The sequence below is a fragment of the Urocitellus parryii genome, chromosome 1 (assembly GCF_045843805.1).
Source record: "Urocitellus parryii isolate mUroPar1 chromosome 1, mUroPar1.hap1, whole genome shotgun sequence".
NCBI classification, from domain to species: Eukaryota; Metazoa; Chordata; class Mammalia; order Rodentia; family Sciuridae; genus Urocitellus; species Urocitellus parryii.
The window spans coordinates 160,772,316-160,784,072 of record NC_135531.1 but is presented as its reverse complement, the minus strand read 5'-3'; the positions used below and the strand labels follow the sequence as shown (position 1 = coordinate 160,784,072).

The 11,757-nt window shown below is 41.7% G+C and overlaps 1 protein-coding gene across 1 annotated transcript; it reads right to left on the bottom strand.

Annotated features, from left to right (window-relative positions):
• Positions 1-7,921: 7,921 nt before the first annotated feature.
• On the bottom strand, positions 7,922-8,953 carry LOC144256113 (olfactory receptor 14A16-like). Its single transcript, XM_077801240.1, has one exon. It carries the CDS (start codon positions 8,951-8,953, stop codon positions 7,922-7,924), a length of 1,032 nt encoding a protein of 343 aa, XP_077657366.1.
• Between the last annotated feature and the right edge of the window lie 2,804 nt (positions 8,954-11,757).

Below are 11,757 nucleotides of genomic sequence, written 5' to 3'. Positions count from 1 at the left end.
TTGAGTTTGATATTGAACATTTAAGTACATTTTCAATTCATTTCTGACTTGTGGCTTCAGAATTTTTCCATTTCCTTTACTTTACAATTTCTATATAATTGTTGGTACTTTCACTTTTTCCAGGTATAATTTTTCTCTTTTGCTTTCTTAGTATTTTCCTTTAGCTTTTTGAATGTATTTAAAGCAATGGATATTAAATCATTGTCTAGTAAATTTGGAGTTGGTGTGTTTAGTATTTGTAGATTTGTATTGTTCCTTTAACTAGACACATTTCCCTGTTTCTTTGTGTGTCATATGATCTTTTATTGACAAGGGGGCTTTTTATAAGACATCAACTATATTCTGCCATTTAAGGCTGGTTCTATGTGTGCTAGAAACATCATTGATCTGAAGGCTCACTGAGAGGCATCTTTACTCAGCTTGTGTCTTCCCTTCCCTGTGCATGTGTCTCCCCACAATCCTCCCAAGGTCATGGATGCTTTTATATGTATTCACTTTCCTGTGATTCTTATATATTCTTTTTCATAGTGACTGAATGCTCTTTTATGTTTCTTGGCCTAAAATATCTTGCCCCAACATATCTGCAGGTCTCTCTCCTTTGATCTTTCATTCCCATGGTGCCTGCCACAGAAATTGGCAATTTCCAACTTTGGGAAACAATTTTGCTGCTATTGCTCTTTAAAATCTGAGTCAAGTGATACAGAAATAGCTCCTATGATGTCCTACAGATAGGACAGACTGCATCAAATTCTGTCCCTTTCCCTCCATCCCAAGGGAGGAAATTGAGAATAGGACTACTTTCTCTTGTATGTTATGATGTATAAATGTGATAAAGATTTAAAAGGAAAAAAAGAATATGAAAAGACTTTACAAATTTCCCTACTAACTGGATGTGAGTTTTTGTTGATTGGACATCCAGAGGGTTCATATGGGTCATTGAAGAATGTCTATAGTTCTCAAAAGAGTAGCCAATCTATAGATTTTCAATATTTTCATGAGGATTGATGGTTTGTTACTGCCTAACCCACGATCTTGCTGACTTCCTATAATTTTGGCTAAAGGAGGGTTTTCCTGGTGTTTGTATTCCACAAGAGAATACCTAATTTTGTGTAATGTCTAAAGAAAGAAGAATATTTGACCATTTTGATGGCTGGGAAGTGCAAACATCATGGTACCACCATTGAATATAGTAAAACAATGGAGAATCAAAAAGAGAACTGGCCATGTGAAGAAGGGGCACTGTGTGAGCCAGGAGGCATGAGGACAGGGAGGAAGTCATTGGTCACACTTTACAACAACTTGGTCTGACAGGAACAGATCTAGTCCTATCAGAGCCACACTAGTCTCTCAGATGGTGCTGCTCCTGTGTGGAATCATTCAAGGCCTCACCACCTCAGGACTGTTCTTGTTCCATATTTTTTATTGGTGCATTATAGTGGTAAATAATGAAACTCATTGTTTGTATTCATACATGTGCACATACAACAATATAATATGCCCCCATCACTCCCCACTTTTCCACTTTCCCCTCTCCCCCTCTCTCCACTGGACACTGTCCTATACTCTACAGTCTCCCTGTGATTTTTCTGAGGTCCACCCCACACACATTTTTGTCCTTTGTAGCTTTCACATCTGAGATCATATATATGACTCTGGACTTTATGCATTTGGCTTATTTTTCTCCATCTAATTTTCTCAAGCTCCATTTATTTTTCTGCAAATGACATAATTTCATGCTTCTTTATGACTGAATAAAAAATGTGTATTACCACATATTCTGTATCCATTCATCCAAGGACAGACATCTGCATTGTTTGCATAGTTTGGCTATTATGAATTGTGCTACTAAGAACATGGGTATGCATCTATCAGTACAGTATGCTGACTTTAATGCTTTAGGGTAAACACCAACCATACTGTTAAACTGGGGGCCTTCCTCTAGCACATAAAACCTTAAAGGAAATACTCAAAAGACATTCAAAACAGAGCATTATATGTGTTTAATTATAATATGGAAATGAATGAAAAGTAACAGCAATGTAGATGGTATTTGATAAGCACAAGACAAACCCAGCATCTTTCATTTTTTAAAAAAATTTTAATTCCACAGAAGAGTTTTACTTGTGCATTGTTGAATATAAAGAATGGTCATTGTGGTGTGTAGCTGGTAAAGCAAGTGAATATGAAGATGTTAACCTGAGATAAACCATATGGAGATTGTAGTCTGAGCTTTGATTCTGCTCACTGTTGTTCCCACAACTTCCTGCAACACATCTTCTGGATGCAATACCTAAATGTCTTTTTTTTTCTGGAATTCATACATATATGTTCAAAGGAGCTGGAAGTTCAATTGAGATTGTACCCCTCTCAGTCTTTTCCCTTAGTAATTCCTGTGATCTCATCCTCAGGGTGAAGAGAGATTGCTGTTCCAGTCCTGGGGAAACTGGGCATGTGGAAGACAGGCACTGTCTTAGAATCCTAGGTACACATTGTATTGGGCTCTATATTCAGCCATCTCTTCTTTTTGCAGATTAATCTCCAATTTGCTGTTGTGTGTGTGTGTGTGTGTGTGTGTGTGTGTGTGTGTAGTCATTTATCTGTATATGAGTCATTGTGGATCCCCCACTTTATTTAGAAGTTTGGTAGAATATTCTACTGATGCTCGGAAGTGAGTTTCTTCCCTGTATACTTTTATATATTGGATGTCATCTGGTCTCATTGGGATATCAGGATTCTATAGTCACATTTAATGTGTGAAGAAAGCTTTCCAATATACTGTCATGTGCAACAACACATCTAGTGCCTGTAATTTTTGAAGGAAAATCATTTGATGAAGCTCTATCACCACTGGACTGGAGCCATGGACTTAGGACATGGGATACTTCTGGCTGTCAGTCATTATCTTCAGTTGCTTTTTCTCCTGTTTTCATCTGTTGTTGCACCAGATGGATTTTTTCCAGTAAAAATATAGTTTACTTTTTTAAAATCTTAGTCTGAACAATTTTGTAGTTTTCTTCTATGAACTTTTATCTCTACTCTTTGGTTACACATGATATTTTTTTCCACTTAATTTCCATTACTCCTTTAATTTTCATGTATTTTTGCAAAGGTAATATTTAATATAATTGCACATTCTTTAAGGGTATAAAATGCTGTCATTTTAAATATTTGATTTTTCCAAATTTATTTCACTGTTTGAAAATATAAACATAAGTGTCAAATGGAATATATAGTTAATGACTGGGCTATATGTGAAAATAGAGCCCTGATCACTGGTGTACAGGAAGCCAGCCTGCTGAAGACCACTCCTGTAGAGAGACACCACCACTATAGGGGCGTGGGCACCCAGCACAGGGCCTCACCTTCCCCTGCTCCCTGGGACCATGCTTTCTCACAGGAGTGCTCCAGGAGCTCCCATTTTTCTTTAGTTTTTATTTTCTGCTCAGGGAGATTATGTGGGAAGACATTAGTTAAAACCACACAGAGCACCCAGAGAAGAATCTGCATGAATCTGTTCAGTGCAACAGTGGCTTCAGCTGCAGTGTGTGCACAGCAGTAGGTCCCCAGTCAATGACAGTTGAGGGGTGACTAACATCATTTGCTGAGGGCCCCTTCCCGGCACTTGAATTATTGATATAAGATTCATAGAGACACTGGGCTTGCTTGTTTCTAAACACTGGGGCATGAGCTTGTCACTTGGACCTCTGGGTAAAATGAGAGGCCAAGAGTAAATGGTGACCCCTATAAAATCAAGCAACCTGTGCAGTCTCAAACCACTGCTTAGAAATTTGCTTAGTGGAGATTTAGACACCAAGAAAGTCTAGGCCAATGCCAACCTCGGGCCCCCTTCTGTGCATCATCAGGGTGTGCACTTTCCTCTGGGGAGGGGCAGCTCCTCATGCTTGTCAGTGGGTTACAAGGGCCTTGGTTGATGCAGATTTGAGAATATTCAAGGATAGGACTTCTGCTTTTCTTCAAATTTTCTGGGTAAACAAATTCTGAATCCTTTGAATTCAGGGTACACATGCTCATCGTCATTTATATGATCAACATATTTGCTGCAATCTTTACATCCTAGGCATTGTGTAGGTAGGGAAATTATAACATGCATTAATATTAAAAAATTATTTCAAAAAGTAAAATAAAATTTCAGTCACTTGAAAGAGAAATTTGCAATATGGGAAAAAATGTCAACATAAAATTTTTAAAAATCAAGATTTTGTTATTGTACCTGTAGGTTCATGAGTGGACTTCACATGAACAGTATAGTCTACATCAAAATCAGTATTTAGTTGCAAGGAAATTTAAAGTTTCACAATGGTGTCATGGAATGGATTGCTTGAGAAGGAATTAGTATTATGTGCAATGTATTATAAATGCAATTCATTATAGGTTATTTGGCAGAGATTTTTCAGATATTTAGAAACAGGAGATAGGAAGAGATGTCTTGGGCCATGCAGCATGAGGCCAGCTCTGGCCAGAATGGGCCACACTAGTGGTGCCAATGGGTGCCCACCTGCAGCTGACACTGTGTAGGAAATGGTTAGTAAGGAGGAAGCATATTTTCCTCAACTTTAGTGGGGAGCAGGCTGGAGCTCAACTTTAGTTCTTTCTTCATATTATTTAAAATATCTGAAGTCTACATTGATCAAAAGTTTATTTTGTATGTATCTCACAGTTTTCTCCTTGTAAAATATTGAAGATAAAAAGTATATGATTTATATTCAACTTATCATCCTAAACTCAAACAACTCAAACAAGATGCTATACTTACGATCCACATGTTCTGTGTAATTAAACTAGGGTAACACATGGAAGCTTTTTAAAAAAAAATTTTTAGTTGGACACAATATCTTTATTTATTTATTTTTATGTGGTGCTGATGATCAAACCCAGGGCCTTGCATGTGCTAGGTGAGCACTCTACGGCTGAGCCACAACTCCAGCCCCCACATGGAAGCTTAAAGTGTAATGCTGTGTCTTGAATAAGCATAATGGAAACATGATGTAATGTAATATATATTAATTTCTGTTTAATACCTTAAATTACTTAGTTTCTCTTATTTGCTATAAAATGCATCATCATTTGATACATTTTATTCATACACCGTGTGTCATCGTAGGGAATTTCACAACCGTGCATACTTATTGTTGGCTTCCAAAATGCAATAAATGTGTGTCTCAAAGTAATGATAGGATTTCCATGGGATTTTCTAAACTATGAAATTGAAAGCCTAAACTATGATCTTATGTACATCTCATCTGGAAAACCTGCTAGGGCTAAAGGGTTTTCAGACTCTATAGATCACTAGCTCACCCCTATGCACAACACTGGTAAGATGTGCTGACTGAGTAACCTGAGGTCCATGCTGCCCCTTGGTGAGTGACCAGGTGCCCAGGGACACGGTGCATGGAGACAGGAAGGGGCCAGCCCTACAAACCCTGGGACCGAGGCTGCAGTGAATCATAACTGACCTGAGCACCAAGGCTTAGAGCAACCTGTGGCATCTCCAGAGAGACAAAGTGAGGAGGCAGCAGGAGGGAAAGAAAACAGACCCTCGGGTCCTCATTGGCTTCCATGTGACACCCAGTGAGCAAAGCATCGAGTGCTGAAGAAGGACACAGAGAGATACTAGGGTGTGTTAACACACACTGTGTTCAGCAGCATTGATTATGATTCCACGATGAGCATGAGCATCTGTACATATGATAATGAACCAACATCTGAGGTGCAATGTGAAGCCTGAAATGAGTCCAGTAATGGCCAAACTGCGCCTAAACTGACCTACTACAGATCTAAAGATGATGAAGTTCTCCATCTATGTTTAACTTTCTTTCTGCACCAAGGATATGAGTGACTAATAATAGTGGTTAAAAGTGGCCTACAGCACCACCCAAAGTCAAAGTAAACAATATTCTGCTATTTTGTGTAGTTGAATTAAATTTACTTTGGTTGATACATTAAAAGGACATTGTACATATTCTGAGGCACCATGTGATGTGTGCATTCCTTAACATTGCATAATGTTTAATCAGGATGGACACATCTATTCCTCAAACTTTTGCCATTTGTTTAGAGTGAAAACTTCCAAAATCCTTCTTCCAGGTTTTAGAAATAGACCCTCCAGCGCTGTCATCGATAGTCGCTGCAGAGTAGCAGGGCAGATCTTTGCTCCTGTGTAACTGCACCCACTGACCACCCTGGGCTACCCTCCTTCCTCCCACCCCACTCTCCATCCTCTGCTGACCACCCTGCAGCTCTGCACTCAGTGAAGCAGCTGTTTTTGTTCCAAGTGTGAGGGCGCTGGGCAGCGCTCGCTTGTCTGGGTCTGGCTACTTCACCAAGCACAGTGACCTCCAGCTTCACCCATGCTGCCACAGACTGCAGATTCTTGTCTTTCTGAGGCTCAGTTTTATTCTGTATATAAATGTACCAGCACTGTCATCCACTCATCATACATTTGGTGACACTGAAGACTGAACTTGAGTGCACTCTCCACTGAGCTGTGCAACAGGCCCCCAACCTTTGCATTTTTAATTGTGACTCAAGGTCTTACTAGGTTTCCCAGGCTGGCCTTGTATCTTCTATCCTCATTCCTCAACTTTCCTGGATGTTGGAATTGGAGGCCGCACCTCCTTGGCCTGCCCATTTCTCAAGTGTTTGGTGGACACTCTGGCATCCATTTCTAGGATGCCCTGAATGGAGCTGCAGGACAATGGTCCTGCTGACCTCCTTCTGCACCCTCATGTCATTTCCTTTGTGTAGGCACTCAGCAGCAAGTCTGCTACAACATATGGTAGTTTTATGTAAAAAATAGAATGTTGATAAGATAATAAAAGCAAAAAGATAACATGATCTCTTAAGATAATAAAAGGTAAAACAGAAGGCATGCTTCAACCTTCCCTTCTTCTCCAATGAACACTTATGAAGATGTTTCCTTGAAGAATTTTGTTGCCACACATCGTTATTTATCTTAAGTTATCAGACAGAAAATGAAGAAGGTCAGTTATAATCTCTCTCTCTCTCTCTCTCTCTCTCTCTCTCTCTCTCTCTCTGTCTCTCCCCTCCCCATACACCCTCCTTCTCCCCTCCCATCTCTCTCTTGGCAGGTAGGAGCTGGGAGTAACTCAGCTTGGTTTGAAGCATATTTTCCCTGCAGGTAAATGGAAAGATATGAGCGTTCACTGATGAAAGAGAGATTTTAATGAGCACATATTTAACAATCTCACTTGGTAGTTCCATGCAGTGGTTAATGGAATAAAATAAATATATTTTCAAAGTGTTAAGAAAAGTGAATTGTTTTAATATAGCCATTACTTTTGCACAAAAAATTTTAAAGAAATTCTTCTAATTTACCACGACACAAAATTGTGTACTGTTGTGACCAGGGGGCATTGCCAGTGCACATGCCCCTATAGTGGTGGGAAAGCTGCCTGTGTGTGAAGAACGCAACTCCAGGTCACACCTGCTTCCTGCTCAATTGGTATTTAACATATGCTCTTTAGCTGGAGGGATACTTTATTTACTAGGTGTTGTTTTGCATCTTAAGGTACAAGAAATGACTCAGGAAACAATTGCTACAAAGGCAAAGATACAACACAACAGTATCAAGAGTGTCCTTCCATGTGAGGGAGGTCCAGACCTCCTGCCCATTTACCAGGAGACTTTGAGGTCACCCAGGGCACATTTCCTCTTTGGCTTTCAATCAGTGACACCAGAGAGTCCACAGCCTTAGTTGAGTAAGACATTTAAACAACTAACTTGAAAATATCTGAACCCAAGATATATGATTTCATCCAAGAAGCAGAAGACAAGAGGCATGATGGGAAGAGGGGCAGACCCCCAGTGCCCCCCTGGCAGTTCTCCTGGACTGCAGTATGTCAGACCAGGCCCCCCTTCAGTGATAACCCGTCAGTGTCTTTCACTCCAGTTGGATCGCGATCAGCACCAAGGTTGCAGGAACCCTGAGACAAGAACAGGCCAGCTTAGAGCAGCCTGGGACATGCACAAACATGGAGAGGGATTTGCTGTATTTGTGGAGGAACAGGAGGATGTACTGCTTTGTCAGGAGCTTCCCGGTGACCAGCTTCTCCAATCCTGCCTTCATGGTCTTCTTCCTCAGGCTGTAGATGACGGGGTTGAGGGATGGGGGCAGCACAACATAGACCACAGAGAGCACCAGGAGAGTGGAGGAGGAGGACCCTAGGAGAGGCTTCAGGTAAGCAGTGAAGGCAGTGGAGAGGAGAAGCACTACCACTGCCAGGTGGGGGAGGCAGGTGGAGTAGGCTTTGGCCCTCCCTGCTGTGGACGGGATCCGCCTGACGGTGGAGAAGATGAAGACGTAGGAGACGACGATGCAGGCAAAGCAGCCAGTGTCCAGGATGGCACTTATGAAGATGAGCACGACTTCTGCAGTCACGTTCTGGGAGCAAGAAATAGCCAACAGCTGCGGAATGTCACAGAAGAACTGTTGAATTTGACGGTTTCCACAGTAAGAAAAGGAAAAGGTGCTCACAGTGTGCATGGCACATACAAAGCCACTGCTGAGCCAGGACAGAGTGACCATCTTCACACAGGTGTCCCTGCTCATGATGGCTTCATAGTGCAGGGGATGGCAGATGGCAGCATAGCGGTCAATGGACATCACTGTGAAGAGACTCAGCTCTGCAACTGCAGAGAAAGGCACCAGGAAGAACTGGGCCACGCAGCCGAGGAATGAGATGGAGTGGCAGTGGGTGACAGAGTTGGTGACAGCTTGGGGCACCACAGCAGAAATGAGGCAGATATTCCTCAGGAAGAAGTACATGGGCAAATGGAGGCCCGGGTCCAGGGAGGTGATGGTGATGGTGAGGCCATTCCCCACCAGGGCAGCCAGGTAGGCTGCGGCGAGAATCCCAGCTTGTAGGAGCTGAAGGCTGCATGGGCCAGGGAAACCCAGGAGAAGGAAGCCCATGAGCCCTGATGTTCTGTTCATTCTTGATGAAATGTTCTGCAATAAAAAGGGCAAGTTGGGTGGAAAGATCAGGCTTTGATATTTGTTCCTATTTAATGTGTGTGTGCGTGTTTGTGTGTGTGTGTCTGTGTGTGTGACAGAGAGAGAGAGAGAGAGAGAGAGAGAGAGAGAGAGAGAGAGAGAGAGAGAGATTGGCAGGAAAGGGGATTCAATGTTGGCTTTAACAATAAAGTTTTTCTATAAAATTCCAGTTGATTGATCACATTTTCCATGGTGTCTTATCATGTTTTCTGAGTTTTTCTTCACAAAGTCTGAATGTCCTAATGGAATGCATCGGCACACAGACACTGTCACAGGAGCAGGGCCAAGCAGCCCGGGCCTCCAGAGAATGGTCCTGCTGAAGTGTGAGGAGTGAAGACAAGGATGTGCACTGTCCACTACTCACGTGTCCACTACTCACGTGTGAGGAGTGAAGACAAGGATGTGCACTGTCTACTACTCATGTGCACACTTATTTCCCAGTCAATGGACTTTGATTCTGAATATTCTTCCACTGTGTCAGTTTCTGTAACAATGTGTGTGTTTCTGTCTTCTCTGTGTGAATGTGCTTTCCTCCTCCTTTAACTTTTCTGAGTCCATTTGGTCACCTTGGTGACTGATTAAACGTCTTAACCCAGATCCTGCCCTTGGCTTTTGTTTCCTCACCTTTCTTCTCATGTTTTAAGTTCTTTTATTTTCCTGATTTTTGTTTCTTTATTTTTTTCTTTGGAGGGACAGCTGTAGCCTGCATTTTGAGACTTATATTTCTACAAAAATACAAAGGCGATAGAGGCAGAAATTCCTGCCAGGCTTTAATTTAAATGCTGATTCACAGCATCCTAATCTGTCACAAAACCAACAATAATAACTGTTCATGAATGATACTGTACCACTTAAGGTCACTGTTACTTGGTTCTTTTTAGTGGTCACATATTGGCAATTTAAACAAATATTATTAATCTCACCATTATTTTCTATCATGTCTTACTCTCTTCCTCATAAGTGAATTAAACTTTCCCTTATATTTTCAATAATCTATTCATTGATTACACTGTTGTCAGTATCCTGTTTTGCATGATGAGATTGTTGATATTTGCTTTGAATATTGCTATATCCTTAAGCCAAAATTCTACAATAAAGTGGAGTCTGAAATAAATCCTGAGTTCATGTTTCAGAAATTAGCATAGAAAATATTGTTTTATGCCCTGTCACCTGTATTAAGGAGACTAGGTTTAGAGATCTTAAAATTGACGTCTAATCACCCAAAAAAACATTTCTTATTAGGACATTTGGATAAGAATTTTCTCTAGACCTATAAAAGTCTTATGAAAATTACAGTCAGCCATTGTCTAAGGAAAAATCGGAACTCACTGAAGACCTTGTCCTGCAGGATGTGGGAGCAGTTCAAAGCTCTTGCAGGCTCTGGGGAACTTACTGGTGGCGGTGCAGAGGCTGTGGCTTCCCTCACTTCTGGGGGTGTGGAGCCCTGAGCTGCCTGCTGTCTGCACTGTCAACAGGGCTGTGGAGAGGAGTGAGCAACAGGAGGAGGGTGGGGGTTATGTCTTGCCCTGACCCGAAGGTTGAGTTTGGCATGGGTCCAGAGGGAGATGCTGCCTCTACTCTGTCACCCTGTTCCCCCCAGTGGCTGAGGGACACACCTGGCTGTCCCTGATGTGGCCACAGTGCCTCTCCCCTGACAGCCCTCTCAAGGAGCAGCTTCCCACCCTGGAGTAGGGTCCAGAGAGGCCAGTGAGGCCCCAGGACTCCATCAGTCACTGAGGTTCCTGTGGGAGAGACCAGGGGCGAGGCTTCCCCAGGGCTGCTGTCAAGTTCAGGTCCACCTTCACCAAGCTGTCTGTGGCCACAGTCTTGCTTTCTCTGCAAATCCAGAGAGACTAGCCCAGCCTTCTTTATTGGAATCACTACCCTGTTTCCATGGCAGTAGTGACATACTTTTTCAAAACCAATTCCCTTTTCATGAGTAGGTTCATTTCTGGCTCTCTGTTCTGATCTACTGTCCAAATGACCCAGATTTTCTAAGTCCTGTGCTATTTTAGTTATGTACAGCTCTGTGGTAGGGTTAGAAATAAGGTCTTACGCTTTCCCTGCTTTTGTAGTTTTTGCGCATTATTTCCTTTCTGTGTGTGTGTGTGTGTGTTTGCACATGATTTTTAAAATGGTTTATTCTCTGTGAAAAAGGAGAGTTTATACAGTGATTTCATTAAATCCGCAGACCTTTGGTTGTGTATATATTATAATGTACTCATTCTTCCAATGAAAATTTTTAATTCTCAGTAACTTCTTTAATCTCCTGGTTGAATTTATCACTACATATTGCTTTGTACCCATTATAAATGGGTTATTTATCTTCATTTTTATGATGGTTTGCTGTTTGGTTACAGCATACTTCAACTTTTTGAATGCTTATTTTGTATCTGTCAACTTTATTAAAAGTGCTATCAATTTAGCAATTTGTGTGTGTATGTGTGTGAATTCTATATATCACCTGTGTCCTCGCAAACAATGAGAATTTTTATTCTCTCTGTCCTATGTGGATGCATGTTCTTGCTTTATCTCACCTGCTTGTTCTGCAGTCTTTCGATACCTTGCTGGGTAGAAGTTTCAGGAAGGTGCCTTCATGCCTCTTTTGAAACTTCCCAAAGATTCCTCCCCTTTGCACATTGCTGGTCTGAGCAGAGGTTGTGGTTCTTCTGTCCTGGCCTGGGGCAAGTGCATGAGCCTGTGGTTCCTTTCCTCACTCAAGG

What these genes read in the sequence shown, in the direction of transcription:
- LOC144256113 (XM_077801240.1), bottom strand. Translation starts at nt 8,953, where the DNA reads ATGGGCTTCCTTCTCCTGGGTTTCCCTGGCCCATGCAGCCTTCAGCTC.